This window comes from Rana temporaria (genome assembly GCF_905171775.1).
Source record: "Rana temporaria chromosome 11 unlocalized genomic scaffold, aRanTem1.1 chr11x, whole genome shotgun sequence".
NCBI lineage: Eukaryota > Metazoa > Chordata > Amphibia > Anura > Ranidae > Rana > Rana temporaria.
The window spans coordinates 106263-127844 of record NW_024404488.1 but is presented as its reverse complement, the minus strand read 5'-3'; the positions used below and the strand labels follow the sequence as shown (position 1 = coordinate 127844).

The following is a 21582-nucleotide window of genomic DNA, read 5'->3' as shown; positions in this document are numbered from 1 at the left end:
AGACGCAGAGCACAGAGCAGACGCAGAGTACAGAGCAGAGTACAGAGGAGACGCAGAGTACAGAGGAGAGTACAGAGGAGACGCAGAGTACAGAGGAGAGTACAGAAGAGACGCAGAGTACAGAGGAGAGTACAGAGGAGACGCAGAGTACAGAGGAGACGCAGAGGAGACGCAGAGTACAGAGGAGACGCAGAGTACAGAGCAGAGTACAAAAGAGACGCAGAGTACAGAGGAGACGCAGAGTACAGAGGAGATAACAGAGTACAGAGGAGACGCAGAGTACAGAGGAGATAACAGAGTACAGAGGAGACGCAGAGTACAGAAGAGACGCAGAGTACAGAAGAGACGCAGAGCACAGAGCAGACACGGAGCAGACACAGAGCAGACACAGAGCAGACACAGAGCAGACGCAGAGCAGACGCAGAGCAGACGCAGAGCAGACGCAGAGCACAGAGCAGACGCAGAGTACAGAGCAGACGCAGAGTACAGAGCAGAGTACAGAAGAGACGCAGAGTACAGAGGAGAGTACAGAGGAGACGCAGAGTACAGAGGAGACGCAGTGTACAGAGGAGACGCAGAGTACAGAGCAGAGTACAGAAGAGACGCAGAGTACAGAGGAGAGTACAGAGGAGACGCAGAGTACAGAGGAGACGCAGAGTACAGAGGAGACGCAGAGTACAGAGCAGAGCACAGAGGAGACGCAGAGCACAGAGGAGACACAGAGTACAGAGCAGAGTACAGAGCAGAGTACAGAGCAGACACAGAGTACAGAGCAGACGCAGAGTACAGAGCAGACGCAGAGTACAGAGCAGACGCAGAGTACAGAGCAGAGTACAGAGGAGACGCAGAGTACAGAGGAGACGCAGAGTACAGAGCAGAGTACAGAGCAGACGCAGAATGTACAGAGCAGAGTACAGAGCAGACACCCGACAGACAGGAAACCAGCAGAATGAGGATCAGTGGCGGCCACGTCTCTCCCAGGAAAGGAACCCCGGACATCACCTTCCTTACCCAGGGAGCTCCTTCTGTGCCCCTCTCGGATTTAGTCTCACTCTGCCTTCATGACTAAGCCCCATCAACTGCCACCCCTGACCACTCACAGGTGGCATCAGTGACCAGTAAAGTATTCTCATTGGACAGAGGGATGGCAGGGGGTGGAGTTCAGCCATCAAGACAGGAAAAGTCAGACTGAAATAAAAGTGAACCCACATCAGAGAGGGGAAGAGACGGAAGATCTCTGGCTAATAAGGAGAATGGAGGACATCTCTATTTATAATGTGAATATCCATCCTTCTAAACATCTGTTTGTGTGGATCGGTATTGGGGTGATGATCACCGTCTCGGGGGGCCATGATCACCGTCCCGGGGGGGGTGATGATCGCCGTCCCGGGGGTGTCACCTCCATAAATCCTCTTCTAACTCTCCCAGAAATGTCCCTTCACTTGGAAATCCCTAAAACCTCCTTCTGCAGATTCTCATCACATCTACCAATCCATAGAGAGACATACAGCGAGATCTCCTACCGGCGCTCCTCCATACTGCGCAGTCATCGGCCCTCCGGCCCCTCGTGTGGACAGGGAAGTGGATTGGCTTTCAGATTACTGGGAGAAATCATCTTCTGGGTTTTCAAAACAGAAACATTTGACATCCGATAATGCCGATCAATTTGTGTCACCAGACCCATCCCCCACACACACAGCGTCTCCGATACATTAAAGGGAAACAATCAGGGGGAGAATGACACACCCCTCAGGGAATGACACCCTCCAAGGATACCCCTTACAGACGCTTTGGCAGAGGAAACCTTCCAAAGTTACCCCTTACACTCCCCTTGGGGGACAATTTACTCTAAGTTTAACCCTTACACACCCTTCAGGAGATGACTCCCTCCAAAGATACCCCTTACCTTCCCTATTGGGGGATCACTCCCTCCATGGATACCCCTTACACAACCCTCAGGGGATGACTCCCTCCAAGGATACCCCTTACAAACCCTTTGAGGGATGACACCCTCCAAATTTTCCTCTTACACATCCTTTAGGGGATGAAGCCCTTCATGGAAGCTCCTTCCACACCCCTCAGGAGATGACTCCCTCCAAAGATATCCCTTACCTTCCCTATTGGGAGATCACTCCCTCCAAGGATACCCCTTACACAACCCTCGGGGGAGGACTTTCCTCTAAGGATACGCCTTACACACACCCCTAGGGATGACGTCCTCGAAGGTTGCCCCTCTCACACCCCTCAGGGAATTACTTCCTCCAAGGATACTCCTTACACACCCCTCAGGGAATTACTTCCTCCAAGGATACCCCTTACACACCCCTCAGGGAATTACTTCCTCCAAGGATACTCCTTACACACCCCTCAGGGAATTACTTCCTCCAAGGATACCCCTTACACACCCCTCAGGAAATTACTTCCTCCAAGGATACCCCTTACACACCCCTCAGGGAATTACTTCCTCCAAGGATACCCCTTACACACCCCTCAGGGAATTACTTCCTCCAAGGATACCCCTTACACACCCCTCAGGGAATTACTTCCTCCAAGGATACCCCTTACACACCCCTCAGGGAATTACTTCCTCCAAGGATACTTCTTACACACCCCTCAGGGAATTACTTCCTCCAAGGATACTCCTTACACACCCCTCAGGGGATGACGCCCTCCAAGGATACCCCTTACAGATACTTTGACAGAGGACACCTTCCAAAGTTACCCCTTACACTACCCTTGGGGGACAATTTACTCTAAGTATAACCCTTACACACCCCTCAGGGGATGACTTCCCCCAAGGATACCCCTTACACACCCCTCGGAGGAGGACTTCCTCCAAAGATACCCAGCATGCACCTCTGCAGTTCAGGGGTGTGGAATTTGCCCGGACGTGGAATGTTCCGGTTGGGATGATTCTTTGCATCTCAGATATGAAATATCAGATTGTTTCCCTTTAATTCCAACATTCTCCACCAAACGGCTCCTCTCAGATGATGTGCCATACTCATTACACCAGGCTCCGCCTCCAACTGAACCCCAAAAACACCCGGCAGAGAAAGGACATTTGAAGTCTTTTTATTGTTTGTGGTCATCATACATTAGAAAGCACTGAGGCGAGATTAACATCGTCCCAAAAGAAGTTCTAGACAAGTAGTAAAGTTCACACTTTATAAAAGTTACATTACGGTGAGAGAACGCCGAGTCCCTCCTACCATGGGGGTTATTGCTCTCTGGGGGACGGAGGGGGAGGGGCCATGTCTGAAGCGGGGGATGGATTCGAGGGGCCCGTTTATAAAGAGCGTCTCCTCCTCTCTCCAATTTCAAACATGACGACGAAGCAATATTTTTTTTCGACAAACAAAATAAAACCCGACGCGGATTTGAGGAGAATCTCCTCGCCGTCCCTGTATAGAGTATATATATTGGATTGAACCGCGGTCGGGGGATGGGAGTTACCGAAAAAACTGGAGGAAAATCGCCACAAAACCGGAAAAAAAACGATTTACAAAACAGAAAAGGAGAACTTCCATCTTTTATAAACGGCCCCTCGACGTCACCACGTCTCTCCGGGACACAAAGAGGACCTGTCTCCTGCCCAGGACCAACTGGAGGCATTCCACCTCCCGCCATGCCACCGCCGCCGCCCTCCAGTATTTATCTACATTGGCTCCTGTGCAGGGGAGAGGCACCTGCAAAAAATAAAAATTCTGTGCTTGCCCACACTTTAGAGGGCGCAGACAGACAGGGCGTCAATGGGGCAGGGGGGCAGAGAGGAAAGCGGGGGGGGGGGGCAAATGGGTAATGGAGTCAGTGACACGGCAGCCAGCAGAGGTTATGATGACAGGGCAATCCATGTATCCTGCACCCACCTATCTGTATGACACTTCCTGTATGGCACCAGTAATGGCAGGAGGCAGTATTTCCTGCACCCCCCCCCCCGCCATGGGTGTCACACTGTATCTGCCCTGGCACCAGTAATGGCAGAAGGCAGTATTTCCTGCACAGACACCCCCCCCCCCCATGGGTGTCACACTGTATCTGCCCTGGCACCAGTAATGGCAGAAGGCAGTATTTCCTGGACCCCCCCCCCTCCCCATGGGTGTCACACTGTATCTGCCCTGGCACCAGTAATGGCGGGAAGTGCCATTTCCAGCCTCCCATGGGTGTCAAACAATCTGCTCTGGCACCAGTAATAGCAGAAGGCAGTATTTCCTGTTCCCCCCGGATGTCAAATTGCACACACCCTGGCACCATTAATAGTGGAAGGTGGTATTTCCTTGTCTCTCCCCCCCCCCCCCCCCCCCCCCCGGCCATGGGTGTCACACTGTGTCTGCCCTGCCACCATTATTAGCAGAAGGTGGTATGTCCTGCTTCCCCCCCCAATGAGTGTCGCACTGTATCTGCCCTGGCACCATTAATAATGGAAGGTGGTATTTCCTTCTCCCCCCCCCCCCCCCACACCCCCTTGGGTGTCACACTGTATCTGCCCTGGCACCACTAATGGCAGAAGGTGGTATTTCCTGACCCCTCTCCATGAGTTGCACACTGTCTGCCCTGGCACCACTAATGGCGGGAAATGTTTTTTCCTGCTCCCCCCCTTCCATCGAGTGTCACACTGTGTTTGCCCTGGCACCACTAAGGGTGGAAGGTGGCATTTCCTGCCCCCCCTCCCAATCGTGTGTCACACTGTATCTGCCTGGCACCAGTAATGGCATAAGGCAGTATTTCCTGACCCCTCTCCATGAGTTGCACACTGTCTGCCCTGGCACCACTAAAATGGCGGGAAATGGTTTTTCCTGCTCCCCCCCTTCCATCGAGTGTCACACTGTGTTTGCCCTGGCACCACTAAGGGTGGAAGGTGGCATTTCCTGCCCCTCTCCCAATCGGGTGTCACACTGTATCTGCCCCGGCACCAGTAATGGCATAAGGCAGTATTTCCTGTTCCCATGGGTGTCAAACTGCATCTGCCCTGGCACCACTAATGGCAGGAGGTGGTATTTCCTGACCCCTCTCCATGGGTTGCACACTGTCTGCCCTGGCACCACTAATGGTGGAAGGTGGCATTTCCTGCACCCCCCCCCCCCCTCATGGATTTTACACATTTCACACTGTATATGCCCTGGCACCAGCAATGGCAGAAGGTGGTATATCCTGCTCCCTCCAGGTGTCAAATTTCATATGCCCTGGTACCATTAATAGTGGAAGTGGTATTTCCTGCCCATCCCCCCCATGGGTGTCACACTGTGCCTGCCCTGGCACCACTAATGACCCTGCCCCCCCACCCATGGGTGTATCAGCCCTGGCAGCGGTTATGAGGATGGCGTCCGGATGAAGTTACTGGATGGGTGGCGCGGCGATGTCATTAATGCACAGAGCAGCTACAATGAGGAGGAAGCCTGGCAGCAATGAGTATGACTGTTAGCGATTTCTTATAAACAAATTAATATTTTTCATCAACATAAAAAGAGAGAAGCGGAAGATGGAGAAGGAGGGTGAGGAGCAGCTGGCGGGATGTTAGAGGGAGGGATGGCGTTTCGTTAAGTATGGAGACACAGCGCACTCGGGGAAGAAGTCACTGCATGTATGCATAGCACCCTATAGACGAAGACGCCAGGTCACGTGACACGGGCGGCAGACATCGTTACCCCAGCCTTGCTCCATTCACTAGCGCCCTCTGCAGGTCACCAGGGGGGCATGACAGCCCTGCCTATCTCCATTGTGCTGAAGCCGTCTACAAACAATATACTTCTCTATTATTATCGCAGACACGTGCGGGGCGCCACCCGCGGAGCGCCCCCAGACACGTGCGGGGCGCCACCAGACACATGCGGAGCGCCCCCAGACACGTGCGGAGCGCCCCCAGACACGCGTGGAGCGCCACCAGACACGCGCCGAGCGCCACCAGACACGTGCGGAGCGCCCCCAGACACGTGCGGAGCGCCCCCAGACACGCGTGGAGCGCCACCAGACACGCGCCGAGCGCCACCAGACACGTGCGGAGCGCCCCCACACAGCTTGTGCTTGTTAACAGTCTAGAAGCTGGGGATGTCAATGGAAATTGTTATTTTTGTTTTATTTTTATTTTCTTAGAAAAAATAACTATTCTTCTTATAAATTCTACCCGGTTAAGTTTTGTCGGTCCAAGCAGCCGGTTACTCCCTGCAGCTAAGAAAGCGATGGATCTACTTCTAGATGAGATCGCTGGCACCATGCACGCTGCCGATAAAGTGCTCGCTATCAGATGCTATAGAAGGAAAAAAAAAGTCAGAGGAGGCTCCTCCCCTTGCGCTAACATACTGAGCTGATGTCCGCGGACACGGGCCGCGAGGCCGGGCGGCCGCTCGCCGGCGGCTTCTCTCCTTGGCTGAGCGTCCTCTTGCGTTCGCGTACGAGGGCTTTCTGGTGACGCTTCATGCGCTGGAGCTGCTCTTCGGCGCTGATTTTACCTCTTTGGTTGTCGCCGGCGTAAAGGCGCTCAAAGGCACTTTTTGGTCTGTCCTGTCAAAGTGAAAAGAGAAACGACCACCGATGTGACGGAGAGAAAAAAAAAGGGAAAAAAAACGTTCCCGGCGTCTCCGAGGGAAGAAGCAGCCGAGCGTTTTCATGGCGTTACCTTAGAAGTGTCGGTGCCCCTCCGTAACGTGACGTACGATGAGACCGCCGAGGAGGAGGACTGAGGGAGCCTGGAGGTGGAGCCAGAGAAACCTGGGAGAAGAAAAATTGTGAGATACGGGAGATCAGACTTCATCATAAACAGGACTGCTCAACACAATGCATCATAAAGAGGACTGCTCAACACAATGCATCATAAAGAGGACTGCTCAGCACAATGCATCATAAAGAGGACTGCTCAGCACAATGCATAATAAACAGTAGAGCTCAGTAGAGCTGCACAATTAATCGTTAAAAAATCGTGATCTCGATTCCTCCCCCCCTGACGATCTCCAATGCAGAGTTTGCCGATTCTTTCATAGAACAAGTGGAGAAAATTATCAGCTGTCAAAAGAAAATATCCGGCAGTCTGCCAAGTTCTTAACATGAAACATTGTAACTAACTTCCTTCTTAGATCAAATGAAAACTGTGTAAATGAGGGAAGTTTAACCACTTAAAGTCCAGTAGGCAGATTCAGAAAGACTTAGGCTGGCGTATCAGTAGATTATCAGTAGATACGCCAGCCTAAGTCTGAATCTGCGCCGACGCAAATTTAAGCATATTCTGGTAACCAGATACGCCTAAATTAGGCTCATATACGAGCGGCGTAAGTGTCTTACACCGTCGTATCTTAAAGTGTAATTTTTAGGCTGGCCGCTAGGTGGCGCTAGTTCGGAGTTCGGCGTAGAATATGTAAATCACTAGATACGCCTATTCACCAACGTACACCCGGCCGACGCAGTACAGATACGCCATTTACGTAAGGCATTTTCAGGCGTATAGTTATTCCATCAAATAGCTGGACTAGTAACGTTAAGTATGGCCGTCGTTCCCGCGTTGAAATTTGAAAATCTTACGTCGTTTGCGTAAGTCGTCCGTGAATAGGGCTGGACGTAATTTACGTCCACGTTGAAACCAATAGGTCCTTGCGGCGTACTTTGCCGCAATGCACACTGGGATATGTACACGGGCGGCGCATGCGCCGTTCCTAAAAAACGTCAATCACGTCAGGTCACCCCCCATTAACATAAAACACGCCCCCTCAGCCTAATTTGAATTAGGCGCGCTTACGCCCGCCGCATTTACGCTACGCCGCCGTAACTTAGCAGGCAAGTACTTTGTGTAAATACGATACGCTACGCCGCCGCAAGGATGCACCCTCCTACCTGAATCCAGCTACAAACCTTTTTCTGTTGTTTAAGGTAAAATCAATATTTTTTGCTAGAAAATGACTTGGAACCCCCAAACGTTATATATATTTTAGCAGAGACCCCGGGGAATAAAATTGGCGATTGTTGCAATATTTTATGTCACACGGTATTTGCCCCGCGGTCTTTCAAATGCAATTTTTTGGAAAAAATTCACTTCAATGTATAAAAAATAAAATAAAAAAGAAGTGACTGTGAAAGATGATGTTACGCTGCGAGAATCGTGATCTGTCTTCTAAGCCAGGGGTGCCCGACCTTTTGAAGAGAGAGGGCCACTTAAGCGACTTGGTAACCGGTCACGGGGCCACAATGAGCGGAGCGGGCGGATGGCAGGTCCATGTCTGCTCTGTATTTGCAGAGCAGACACGGACACAGCCCACTACACTTTTTTTTTTGCGGATTGGATTGGAGGTAGGAAACAAGCATGGAGGTGACTGGGCATGCTGGGAATTGTAGTCCCCCCCCCCCCCGTATGGGAAACCTCACCACTCCTTCTCTTACCTCTAGTAGGCAACGTTTGGTAACCAGAATCTGAGCCCAGGAAGCCGGACGGCGGGGAGGAGGAGTCGCTGCTGAGATTGGCGAGTTCTGGTTCGCTGACATAAGTGCGCAGTTCTACCTGTGATCACAAAGGAGAAAGGGTGGGGGGGAATTCAGATAAAGTATAAAAACAACAACAAGCTGCTTTATAAGGGAGGAAAAGACACTAAAACCCCGCCTACATCAACTATTTGTCCGGACGTACACTGTGACATCACTTCTAAGGCTGCATTCACATCTAGACGGACGAAATCGCGGCGTTTTGTCGCCGCAAATCGCGGTAAAAATAGCGGCGTTTTGTACCGCGATTTGCGGCGACAAAACGCGGGTATTGTCCGCCTAGATGTGCCCCAAGATGACCCCCTCTATGGAGATGATTGCCATCTCCTAGCCGAACGCTCGAAGACGCCTGAAAAAAAGGTCCGGGACCTTTTTTCACGCCGCAGGCGACAGGCGTCCGGCGTTCGGCGTGGAGATGTGAACCATCTCCATAGAGGGACATGTATTTCCAGCCCTCTGGCGGCAGAGGCGTAGCGCTACAGGCGTAAAAACGCCTAGGTGTGAATGGGGTCTTAGAGGTGTGGTGAAGGGACATTCTTAATATTCCGTGTGTTTAAAGTTTATTTACTTTTTTTGTGGGAATTTTTTGATACAATAAAATACGTTTCCAACCCAATCCAAGTCCAGTTTCTGCCTAATTAACACTTGGTTACCCATCATGGGAGCTTTACTCCTATTTAGGTTTAACCGTCCCTCTCTTCTCTCAACATTGAATGAATGAAAAACTTATATAGCACGGCACATGCGAACTGAATCGCCTCTGGGCGCATTGACACGATGCCGGTACCGAGATCCCACCTAGAGGGATGCAGAGACTGCAACACTGATCAATGTAGGAGGTTCTGCACATGGCCGGCCCCCTTCTATGGTGATTGGTTTATAGCCTGTGGTGGGAACACTCACCCTGTAGTCTCCGTTGGTGCCCTGCCCCATCTCCCGGTCCCTCTTCCTCTCATCCGACTGCCTCTTTAAGCCCCGCACCGATGTATGTCTGACCACAGAGGATTCCCGCGGGGGAGGGGGCAGGGCTGGCGGGGGAGGGATGTTCGGGGGAAGGTCATCTGGACTGTACATGTCCGGCAGGGGAGGTCGCGGCGGGACGCCGTCATCCTGGAAATAGGAGGCACACTTAAAGGGGAACTCCACCCTCAACAAGAGAAGTAACATTGTATCAGAGAAATACAAATAACAAAAATAATAAACAGTATTAATACAATACGAGTCTCCAGTCCGATCATCAATTATCAATTATCATCAATTATCATCAATTATCATCAATTATCAATCATCATCAATTATCAATCATCATCAATTATCATCAATTATCAATCATCATCAATTATCAATCATCATCAATTATCAATTATCATCAATTATCAATCATCATCAATTATCAATTATCATCAATTATCAATTATCAATTATCATCAATTATCATCAATTACAGCCAATAAAACTTTCTATTAAATCTGCAGATATTACACTTCAATCTGCCCATAAATTCTGCAAACAGGACATCAGTGCTCGGGCTAAGGGGTCCTCACCCCCTGGCTCTCCCCCCCCCCCCCCCCCCCCCCCCCCCCCCGGCTCTCCTCCACCCCCCCCCGGCTCTCCTCCACCCCCCGGCTCTCTTCCACCCCCCCGGCTCTCCTCCACCCCCCCCAGCTCTCCTCCACCCCCCGGCTCTCCTCCACCCCCCCCGGCTCTCCTCCACCCGCCCCCCCCCCCCCCCCCGGCTCTCCTCCACCCGCCCCCCCCCCGGCTCTCTTCCACCCCCCCCGGCTCTCCACCCCCCCCCGGCTCTCCTCCATCCCCCCCCAGCTCTCCTCCACCCCCCCCGGATCTCCTCCACCCCCCCCCGGATCTCCTCCACCCCCCCCCAGCTCTCTTCCACCCCCACCAGCTCTCCTCCACCCCCCCCCAGCTCTCCTCCACCCCCCGGCTCTCCTCCACCCCCCCCCCCCCGGCCCTCCTCCCCCCCCCCCCCCAGCTCTCCTCCACCCCCCCCCCCAGCTCTCTTCCACCCCCACCAGCTCTCCTCCACTCGAAAAAGTATTCACACCCCTCTATAGACAGAGCCTGAAAAAGTATTCATACCCCTCTATATACAGCGCCTGAAAAAGTATTCATACTCCTCTATAGACAGAGCCTAAAAAAGTATTCACACCCCTCTATAGACAGAGCCTGAAAAAGAACACATCCCAGCATTGGACCTGCGTTCTGTCTATCACAGGTGCGGGGTCAGGAGGAGGCAGGGCTGTGTGATGACAAGCAGAGTGGAGGCAATTGTAATGTAAGCTGTTACAGCGGGCTATCCTGCTCTGTGATTCCGCAGCTTTCCCCTTCCTCCAATAATGTCTGGCTGCCCTCTCTCTTGATGGTGGGTGCAATGGTGGGCACAGCAAGGCTTGGGCACAGAGGGTGCAATGGTGGGCACAGCGAGGCTGCAACAGTGGGCAAGGCGAGGATGAAATGGTGGGCACAGCGAGGCTTGGGCACAGGGAGGATGCAATGGTGGGCACAGGTGAGGCTGCAACGGTGGGCACAGCGAGGATGCAATGGTGGGCACAGCGAGGATGCAATGGTGGGCACAGCGAGGCTTGGGCACAGAGAGGGTGCAATGGTTGGCACAGCAAGGCTGCAATGGTGGGCACAGCAAGGCTTGGGCACAGGGAGGATGCAATGGTGGGCACAGGTGAGGCTGCATTAATGGGCACAGGTGAACCGGCATTGATGGGCACTGATAAAGTTGTTGTTAATATTTATTTTTGTAACTTAATTCTGCATAAAACATTCAAGTGTCATTTCATTAAATAATTTGGGGGCGTGTTTAGGGGGGTTAGGGGCGGAGTTGGGTGGGGCAACTGGTGGCGAGTAACCCTTGAGGCCTGGCTAGTAGCTCAGGACTTGACATGTTGAGCCCTGTGTACCATATTATACTATTCATGTTATTGTAATATATACATTGTACTATTATTATACATTGTATCATTATATAGAAAATCACGGCGGCCTTTTATCTCAGGCTACATCAGAGCGGCTCCTCCTCCCCTCCCCCGTTACTCACGAGTTTTGGCGGCGTCGGCGCTCGGGTTGGCGACTGAAGGCGCAGTTCTGGTTTCTGCAGCAGCTGCGGCTGGGACTGCGACCTGCTCTGGGTGTACGGCTGATGGTAAAGCCCCGCCTCCAGCGTCTGCATCACAAGACTGGGCTGGTTCTGAGAAGAGACGGATTTACTGCGAACCGAGGTGAACGCCGTACTTCCGGAAGGCACGAAGGTGGAGGAAACCAAAGGCACCGTTTTCCTTTCTGCAAGAGAGAATTTCACACACTTAGCTCTCCGCCCATAAGAGGGCGGGGCACAGGACGCTCCACTCACCAATGACGATTATCTCTCTGACATTAGCGATTGCTGTCCCATATTTTAATTTCTGTATATACAGTCTGTGGATTCTCTCTTCATTGGTCTTCTGTACAGGCAGTAAGGTCAGCATTCCGGCTGAACGGATAAAAACCAATCCCCGTGTCCCCTCCCCCTTTAGTATAACTGAGCCTCAGCCAATCAGAATAGCCTCAGTCTGAGGGATTAGCATTCCCTGGCGTATCGCCCTCATAGGCAGTAGCGCAGTGTACGCAGGAAGGGGCGGAGTCAGGCATCTTACCTGGATTTTTGAACGACTCCACCAGCACTTTATAGTTCAACTTATTGGAGCTGAGACCGGCGGTGACGTCCTCGATCCTCCACAGATCCTTCTGCAGCTGCGTCCGGTCCTGGGGGACAGCGAAGAAGAAATATTGTGTGATGTCACTGCGGTATGACGTGTATTGGGGGATCAGCTGACTGCAGTATGACGTGTATCGGGGGGGTCAGCTGATCGCGGTATGACGTGTATTGGGGGATCAGCTGACTGCAGTATGACGTGTATTGGGGGGTCAGCTGACTGCGGTATGATGTGTATTGGGGGGTCAGCTGACTGCGGTATGACGTGTATTGGGGGGGGGGGTCAGCTGACTGCAGTATGACGTGTATTGGGGGGTCAGCTGATCGCGGTATGACGTGTATCGGGGGGTCAGCTGACCGCGGTATGACGTGTATTGGGGGGGTCCGCTGACCGCGGTATGACGTGTATTGGGGGGTTAGATGACCGCGGTATGACGTGTATTGGGGGTCAGCTGACCGCGGTATGACGTGTATCGGGGGGTCCGCTGATCGCGGTATGACGTGTATCGGGGGGTCCGCTGATCGCGGTATGACGTGTATCGGGGGGTCAGCTGATCGCGGTATGACGTGTATCGGGGGGTCAGCTGACCGCGGTGTGACGTGTATCGGGGGGTTAGATGACCGCGGTATGACGTGTATTGGGGGTCAGCTGACCGCGGTATGACGTGTATCGGGGGGTCAGCTGATCGCGGTATGACGTGTATCGGGGGGTCAGCTGATCGCGGTATGACGTGTATCGGGGGGGTCAGCTGACCGCGGTATGACGTGTATTGGGGGGGTCCGCTGACCGCGGTATGACGTGTATTGGGGGGGTCAGCTGATCGCGGTATGACGTGTATTGGGGGGGGGGGGGTCAGCTGACCGCGGTGATCGGCGATATGACGTCACCTGAGATGAGGGCGATCGGTTCATCTGCTCCTGTAACATTTGTCTCAGCCGTATGACGTCGCTCTCCAGCCTCAGATATTCGTTCCACGAGTTCTCCATGTCCTGTGTGGGGCACAAAATACATCCGTCTGAGAATGTGGAGGTCACATGTCTGAACCAATCATTATCCAGGATTTCATGTGATCTCCCAGAATCCGTCCCTAGGGGGCGCTGCACTACATGTAATCAACACATACCGTGGAGACCTTCGACATCTCGGCTCGGATCTGCACCAAATCCTCCTGCAGGAGGCGCTGCTGGTAGGAGATTTTCTCGGTGTGCTGTGGTTGGTCCTTGTACTGGTCCATCTGTCTGTGCAGAACCTCCAGAACCGTCTCCAGCTTGTCCTGCGATTGGTTAGAAAGTATAAAATCACCAATCTAAGGGGCATATCTCTATATAACAAAGCTGTGTATATACAGGGCCTGGAAAAAGGAACATTGTTTATAAACATTGATCAGACGGGAGATAGAGAGATACAAAGTAACATTGTTTATAAACATTGATCAGACGGGAGATAGAGAGATACAAAGTAACATTGTTTATAAACATTGATCAGACGGGAGATAGAGAGATACAAAGTAACATTGTTTATAAACATTGATCAGACGGGAGATAGAGAGATACAAAGTAACATTGTTTATAAACATTGATCAGACGGGAGATAGAGAGATACAAAGTAACATTGTTTATAAACATTGATCAGACGGGAGATAGAGAGATACAAAGTAACATTGTTTATAAACATTGATCAGACGGAAGATAGAGAGATACAAAGTAACATTGTTTATAAACATTGATCAGACAGGAGATAGAGAGATACAAAGTAACATTGTTTATAAACATTGATCAGACGGGAGATAGAGAGATACAAAGTAACATTGTTTATAAACATTGATCAGACAGGAGATAGAGAGATACAAAGTAACATTGTTTATAAACATTGATCAGACGGGAGATAGAGAGATACAAAGTAACATTGTTTATAAACATTGATCAGACAGGAGATAGAAAGATACAAAGTAACATTGTTTATAAACATTGATCAGACGGGAGATAGAGAGATACAAAGTAACATTGTTTATAAACATTGATCAGACAGGAGATAGAGAGATACAAAGTAACATTGTTTATAAACATTGATCAGACGGGAGAGAGAGATACAAAGTAACATTGTTTATAAACATTGATCAGACGGAAGATAGAGAGATACAAAGTAACATTGTTTATAAACATTGATCAGACAGGAGATAGAGAGATACAAAGTAACATTGTTTATAAACATTGATCAGACGGGAGATAGAGAGATACAAAGTAACATTGTTTATAAACATTGATCAGACGGAAGATAGAGATACAAAGTAACATTGTTTATAAACATTGATCAGACAGGAGATAGAGAGATACAAAGTAACATCGTTTATAAACATTGATCAGAGAGGAGATAGAGAGATACAAAGTAACATTGTTTATAAACATTGATCAGACGGGAGATAGAGATACAAAGTAACATTGTTTATAAACATTGATCAGACGGGAGATAGAGAGATACAAAGTAACATTGTTTATAAACATTGATCAGACGGGAGATAGAGAGATACAAAGTAACATTGTTTATAAACATTGATCAGACGGGAGAGAGAGATACAAAGTAACATTGTTTATAAACATTGATCAGACGGGAGATAGAGAGATACAAAGTAACATTGTTTATAAACATTGATCAGACGGGAGATAGAGATACAAAGTAACATTGTTTATAAACATTGATCAGACGGGAGATAGAGAGATACAAAGTAACATTGTTTATAAACATTGATCAGACGGGAGATAGAGAGATACAAAGTAACATTGTTTATAAACATTGATCAGACGGGAGATAGAGAGATACAAAGTAACATTGTTTATAAACATTGATCAGACGGGAGATAGAGAGATACAAAGTAACATTGTTTATAAACATTGATCAGACGGGAGATAGAGATACAAAGTAACATTGTTTATAAACATTGATCAGACGGGAGATAGAGAGATACAAAGTAACATTGTTTATAAACATTGATCAGACGGGAGATAGAGAGATACAAAGTAACATTGTTTATAAACATTGATCAGACGGGAGATAGAGAGATACAAAGTAACATTGTTTATAAACATTGATCAGACGGGAGATAGAGATACAAAGTAACATTGTTTATAAACATTGATCAGACGGGAGATAGAGATACAAAGTAACATTGTTTATAAACATTGATCAGACGGGAGAGAGAGATACAAAGTAACATTGTTTATAAACATTGATCAGACGGGAGAGATAGAGAGATACAAAGTAACATTGTTTATAAACATCGATCAGACGGGAGAGAGAGATACAAAGTAACATTGTTTATAAACATTGATCAGACGGGAGAGAGAGAGATACAAAGTAACATTGTTTATAAACATTGATCAGACGGGAGATAGAGAGATACAAAGTAACATTGTTTACAGTGCCTTGAAATTTCCCACATCTTCTCACGTTACACCCAAAAACGTAAATGTATTTTATTGGGATTTTATGTGAGAGACACAAAGTGTCACATAATTGTGAAGTGGAAGGAAAACGATACAAATAAATGTGTGAAAAGTGTGGGGGGAGGGGCATTTGTATGGCGCCCCCCGGAGTCACTCCCCTTTCTCTACAAGTCTTTTTGGGGGGTCTCTACCAGCTTTGCACATCTAGAGAGGGACATTTCTCCTCCATTCTTCTTCTCTGTAAAATATCTCAGTCTGTCAGATTGGATGGAGAGCGTCTGTGATCAGCAATTTTCAGGTCTTGCCACAGATTCTCGATGGGATTTAGGTCTGGACTGTGACTGGGCCATTCTAACACATGAATAGGCTTTGATCTAAACCATTCCATTGTAGCTCTGGCTGTACTTTAGGGTTGTTGTCCTGCTGGAAGGGGAACCCCCTCCCCCCCCCGGTCTCAAGTCTTTTCTTCTAAGATTGTCCTGTATTTGTCTTCATCCATCTTCCCATCAACTCTGACCAGCTTCCCTGTCCCTGCTGAAGAAAAGCATCCCCACCACATGATGCTGCCACCACCATGTTTCACAGTGGGGATGGTGTGTTCAGGGGGATGGGCAGTGTTACTTTCCCCCACACATAGCAATTTGGTGTCATGTGACCAGAGCCCCTTCTTCCACATGTTTGCTGTGTCCCCTCCCCCACATGTTTGCTGTGTCCCCTCCCCCACATGTTTGCTGTGTCCCCTCCCCCACATGTTTGCTGTGTCCCCTCCCCCACATGTTTGCTGTGTCCCCTCCCCCACATGTTTGCTGTGTCCCCTCCCCCACATGTTTGCTGTGTCCCCTCCCCCACATGTTTGCTGTGTCCCCTCCCCCACATGTTTGCTGTGTCCCCTCCCCCACATGCCTTCTCACAAACTACAAACCGGACTTCTTATGTCTTTCTTCCATAAAGGGCAGATTTGTGGAGAGACCACTAATAGTCCTGTGTACAGATACCCCCCCCCCCCCCCCCCCCCCCCCCCCCGAGCTGTGCAGCTCCTCCAGAGTTACCATGGGCCTCTTGGCCGCTTCTCTGATGAACACTCTCCTTGCCCGGCCCGGTCAGTTTAGGTGGACGGCCGTGTCTTGGTAGGTTTGCGGTTGTGCCGTACTCTTTCCGTTTCCCGATGATGGATTGAACAGAAGCTCTGCCAGATCTTCAAAGCTTGGGAGATTTTTTTATAACCGAACCCTGCTTTATACTTCTCCACAACTTTATCCCTGACCTGTCTGGGGTGTTCCTCGGCCTTCGTGATGCTGTTTGTTTACTACGGTTCTCTAACAAACCTCTGAGGGCCTCACAGAACAGCTGAATTTATACTGAGATTACATGACACACAGGGGGACTCTATTTACTAATCAGGTGACTTCTGAAGGTGATTGGTTCCCCTAGATTTTAGTTATCAGAGTAAAGGGACACTTTGTGTCTCTCACATAAAATCCCAATAAAATACATTTATGTTTTTGGGTGTAACATGACAACATGTGGGGAATTTCAAGGGGTATGAAAACTTTTTCCTGTCTCTGTATATATAGGGGTATGAATACTTTTTCAAGACACTGCAAATAATGTTACTTTGTATCTTTCTATCTCCCGTCTGATCAATGTTTATAAACAATGTTACTTTGTATCTTTCTATCTCCCGTCTGATCAATGTTTATAAACAATGTTACTTTGTATCTTTCTATCTCCCGTCTGATCAATGTTTATAAACAATGTACTTTTTCCAGGCTCTGTATATATATATATTGGGAGGAGGAATGTCACCTCTTCGCTGTCGACCGCAGAGACCCCGAAACTCACCTTGTTGTCCTTCAGAGCCCGAATCTTGTCTTCTAGATCCTGCAGGACCCGATCCTGTTCACACAGAATACTGAGCTTCACCTGGAGAGAGAACACAGGGGGAGGAGTCACAGGGGGAGGGGTCACAGGGGGAGGAGTCACAGGGGAGGGCTCACAGGGGGAGGGGCTTATATACGCAGCACCTGACATTAGGACAGCGGCATCAAAGGAAAGCGGTGCAAAGTCTTATAAAACAGCCACAGCCCAAGTAGAAAAGCCCCTCCCCCGCCAGCATGCGGCAGGGAAGGCCCCTTGTTCTCTGCTTTGGAAGCAGTGGTCTCTCTGCAGAGAGATGAATTATACCTATGGATCTGCAAGCAAAAAAGTTCATGCTACCTGCCGATTGGGGGGAGTCCTGCCTGCGGTGGGTTGGACCTCTGCAGAGAGACCGCTGCTTCCACATAGAAAAGTCCCAATTATCAGCGGAGAGGACATGAAATACAAAACTTACATCCACATCACTCTCGGCGATCCTGACCGGCTTGGAGGAGCGATCTTTCAGCGACTCTCTTCCCACCACCTGATGAAGACAGAAAAGCGGCGTTACGGGAGAAACGAGGCGCCGGCACTGAAAGCGACGTGTCCACAGACTGCCAAGCCGTAGCACATGCAGCAAGACCGCACTCATCATGGGCAACATTGTTCCTCAGCACCAACAAGACACACCCATTGTTCTCACCCAGACTCTGCTCTCTCCTCCAATAATGGGTGGTGTGGATGCCACTCCCTCCCCCCCCAGGCTCCTCCCCTGCTCTCATCCTCATGTCAGAGCGCAGAGCGGGAGGCGGCACAACTCAGGGCGGAGGAGGGGAGCTGCTTTTAAGGTTAACTGGCAGGTGACCGCCCCCTGCGTCCTAGCAACCAATCCTCAGCTTGTTAATATGAAAAGCCAACTCTGGCTCCTCCCACTCTCCGCTGTGCTGCACGCCGGGATAGGGAAGAGCAGAGAACTGCTCTGTGTGTGAAGAAGGCAGAGGACACCACTATGGGGGGCAGGGAAAACTACTGTGGGGGACACAGGACACATGGGGTGGTGGCAGAGCACATAACTGGGGGGGGCAGAGTATCAGAGAATAATACTGTGGGGGGGGGGGCAGAGCACACTACTGTGGGGGGGGGCGTGGATGGCAGAGCATACTACCGTGGGGGGGGGGGCAGAGCACACTACTGTGGGGGGGGCGTGGATGGCAGAGCATACTACCGTGGGGGGGGGCAGAGCAGCAGAGTGTCAGGGCATACTACTGTGGGGGGAAGAGTATACAACTGTGTGGGTGTGTGATGAGAAAGGGGCAGAGGACATTACTGTGGGGGGGGGGCAGAGGATATTACTGTGTGGGGGGGCAGAGGACATTACTGTGTGGGGGGCAGAGGATATTACTGTGTGGGGGGGCAGAGGACATTACTGTGGGGGGGGGCAGAGGATATTACTGTGTGGGGGGCAGAGGATATTACTGTGTGGGGGGGCAGAGGACATTACTGTGTGGGGGGCAGAGGACATTACTGTGGGGGGGGGGCAGAGGACATTACTGTGGGGGGGGGGCAGAGGATATTACTGTGTGGGGGGCAGAGGATATTACTGTGTGGGGGGCAGAGGACATTACTGTGTGGGGGGCAGAGGACATTACTGTGTGGGGGGCAGAGGATATTACTGTGTGGGGGGCAGAGGACATTACTGTGTGGGGGGCAGAGGACATTACTGTGTGGGGGGCAGAGGATATTACTGTGTGGGGGGCAGAGGACATTACTGTGTGGGGGGCAGAGGATATTACTGTGTGGGGGGCAGAGGACATTACTGTGTGGGGGGCAGAGGATATTACTGTGTGGGGGGCAGAGGACATTACTGTGTGGGGGGCAGAGGATATTACTGTGTGGGGGGCAGAGGACATTACTGTGTGGGGGGCAGAGGATATTACTGTGTGGGGGGCAGAGGATATTACTGTGTGGGGGGCAGAGGACATTACTGTGTGGGGGGGCAGAGGACATTACTGTGTGGGGGGGCAGAGGACATTACTGTGTGGGGGGCAGAGGACATTACTGTGTGGGGGGCAGAGGACATTACTGTGTGGGGGGCAGAGGACATTACTGTGTGGGGTGCAGAGGACATTACTGTGTGGGGGGCAGAGGATATTACTGTGTGGGGGGCAGAGGACATTACTGTGTGGGGGGCAGAGGATATTACTGTGTGGGGGGCAGAGGACATTACTGTGTGGGGGGCAGAGGATATTACTGTGTGGGGGGCAGAGGACATTACTGTGTGGGGGGGCAGAGGACATTACTGTGTGGGGGGGGCAGAGGACATTACTGTGTGGGGGGGGCAGAGGACATTACTGTGTGGGGGGCAGAGGACATTGCTCTGGGGGGGGCAGAGGACATTACTGTGTGGGGGGCAGAGGACATTACTGTGGGGGGGGGGGGCAGAGGACATTACTGTGGGGGGTGATGTGAAGGAGGGCAGAGGATACCACTGTGATAATTTTATTGGGGGTTTGATAGCTTTTATATAAAAAATAAATAATAAAAGGGCGCCGCACGCTCTGGGGATCTTTAATCTCCTCCATGTTGTCCAGGTAGATCTCCGCCTCTCACAGGTTCCCTCCCCCAGGTAGATCTCCGCCTTTCACAGGTTCCCTCCCCCAGGTAGATCTCCGCCTTTCACAGGTTCCCTCCCCCAGGTAGATCTCCGCCTCTCACAGGTTCCCTCCCCCAGGTAGATCTCCGCCTCTCACAGGTTTCCTCCCCCAGGTAGATCTCCGCCTCTCACAGGTTCCCTCCCCCAGGTAGATCTCCGCCTCTCACAGGTTCCCTCCCCCAGGTAGATCTCCGCCTCTCACAGGTTCCCTCCCCCAGGTAGATCTCCGCCTCGCACAGGTTCCCTCCCCCAGGTAGATCTCCGCCTGGCACAGGTTCCCTCCCCCAGGTAGATCTCCGCCTCTCACAGGTTCCCTCCCCAGGTAGATCTCTGCCTCTCACAGGTTCCCTCCCCCAGGTAGATCTCCGCCTCTCACAGGTTCCCTCCCCCAGGTAGATCTCCGCCTCTCACAGGTTCCCTCCCCCAGTTAGATCTCCGCCTCTCACAGGTTCCCTCCCCAGGTAGATCTCCGCCTCTCACAGGTTCCCTCCCCCAGGTAGATCTCCGCCTCTCACAGGTTCCCTCCCCCTGATCTATATAATATGATGATGTCATAGTGTACATAAATCTCGGACTTCCTGTAAAGGTCAGAGTTCGCTGGGATGTACTTTGAGTTCCTGTCATTCTACAAGCCCTCGTCACAGAGCTGACACTCTACATTCCCAATAATACACGGAACACAAGCAAGCAGACTGAATGCCATCGCAAGCCAAAAATGATATCTAGAGGAACAAAAACATAAAAACACGACAACCAGAAATCATAAAACCTACGAGAAGCGAGTCAAAGACGGCAGCGGCTCTAACTAGCGGCGTGCCGCGCGCACAAAGCCATGGAATGGTCAGAGCGGGGGCGGGACTGGCGGCTTACGTTAATGCTCGTTCGGTACCCCGGGGTGGAGTTCCTTAGAACACTGTGAACGAGGTTGATCAGAGGCTCATTATATTTTATCTGTTCCAAATTAAAAGTGACAGGTTACCAGAATCCGACAAATCAGGAGAGAGACCCCCAAACCTGACCGAGGACACCCCCAAATCCTCTACGGGGGACCCCTCCCCCCAGTCCAACTCAGAGGACCTCCCACTTCTCTATGGACCCCCCAAGTGTCAGGGTGTCATTGTTGTGGGACCCCCAAGTGTCAGGGTGTCATTGTTCTGGACCCCCAAGTGTCAGTGTGTCATTGTTCTGGACCCCCAAGTGTCAGGGTGTCATTGTTCTGGGACCCCCAAGTGTCAGGGTGTCGTTGTTCTGGGACCCCCAAGTGTCAGGGTGTCGTTGTTCTGGGACCCCCAAGTGTCAGGGTGTCATTGTTCTGGGATCCCCAAGTGTCAGGGTGTCATTGTTCTGGACCCCCAAGTGTCAGGGTGTCATTGTTCTGGACCCCCAAGTGTCGGGGTGTCATTGTTCTGGACCCCCAAGTGTCGGGGTGTCATTGTTCTGGGACCCCCAA

At 50.9% G+C, this 21582-nt stretch overlaps 1 protein-coding gene across 5 annotated transcripts in view; it reads right to left on the bottom strand.

Annotated features, from left to right (window-relative positions):
- Window positions 1-6297: 6297 nt before the first annotated feature.
- Window positions 6298-21582, bottom strand: part of PLEKHA7 (pleckstrin homology domain containing A7) — a gene marked incomplete at its 3' end in the record, with an annotated part of 94216 nt that continues 78931 nt past the window's right edge. For 3 of the 5 annotated variants that reach the window (XM_040334493.1, XM_040334489.1, XM_040334488.1), the window contains 11 exon segments: window positions 6298-6498; window positions 6614-6705; window positions 8362-8479; window positions 9364-9570; window positions 11528-11769; window positions 12123-12231; window positions 13070-13171; window positions 13306-13455; window positions 17465-17545; window positions 17955-18023; window positions 21003-21083. In XM_040334493.1, the coding sequence (XP_040190427.1) occupies window positions 6298-6498; window positions 6614-6705; window positions 8362-8479; window positions 9364-9570; window positions 11528-11769; window positions 12123-12231; window positions 13070-13171; window positions 13306-13455; window positions 17465-17545; window positions 17955-18023; window positions 21003-21083 (1452 nt within the window). 5 annotated transcript variants of the gene reach the window in all.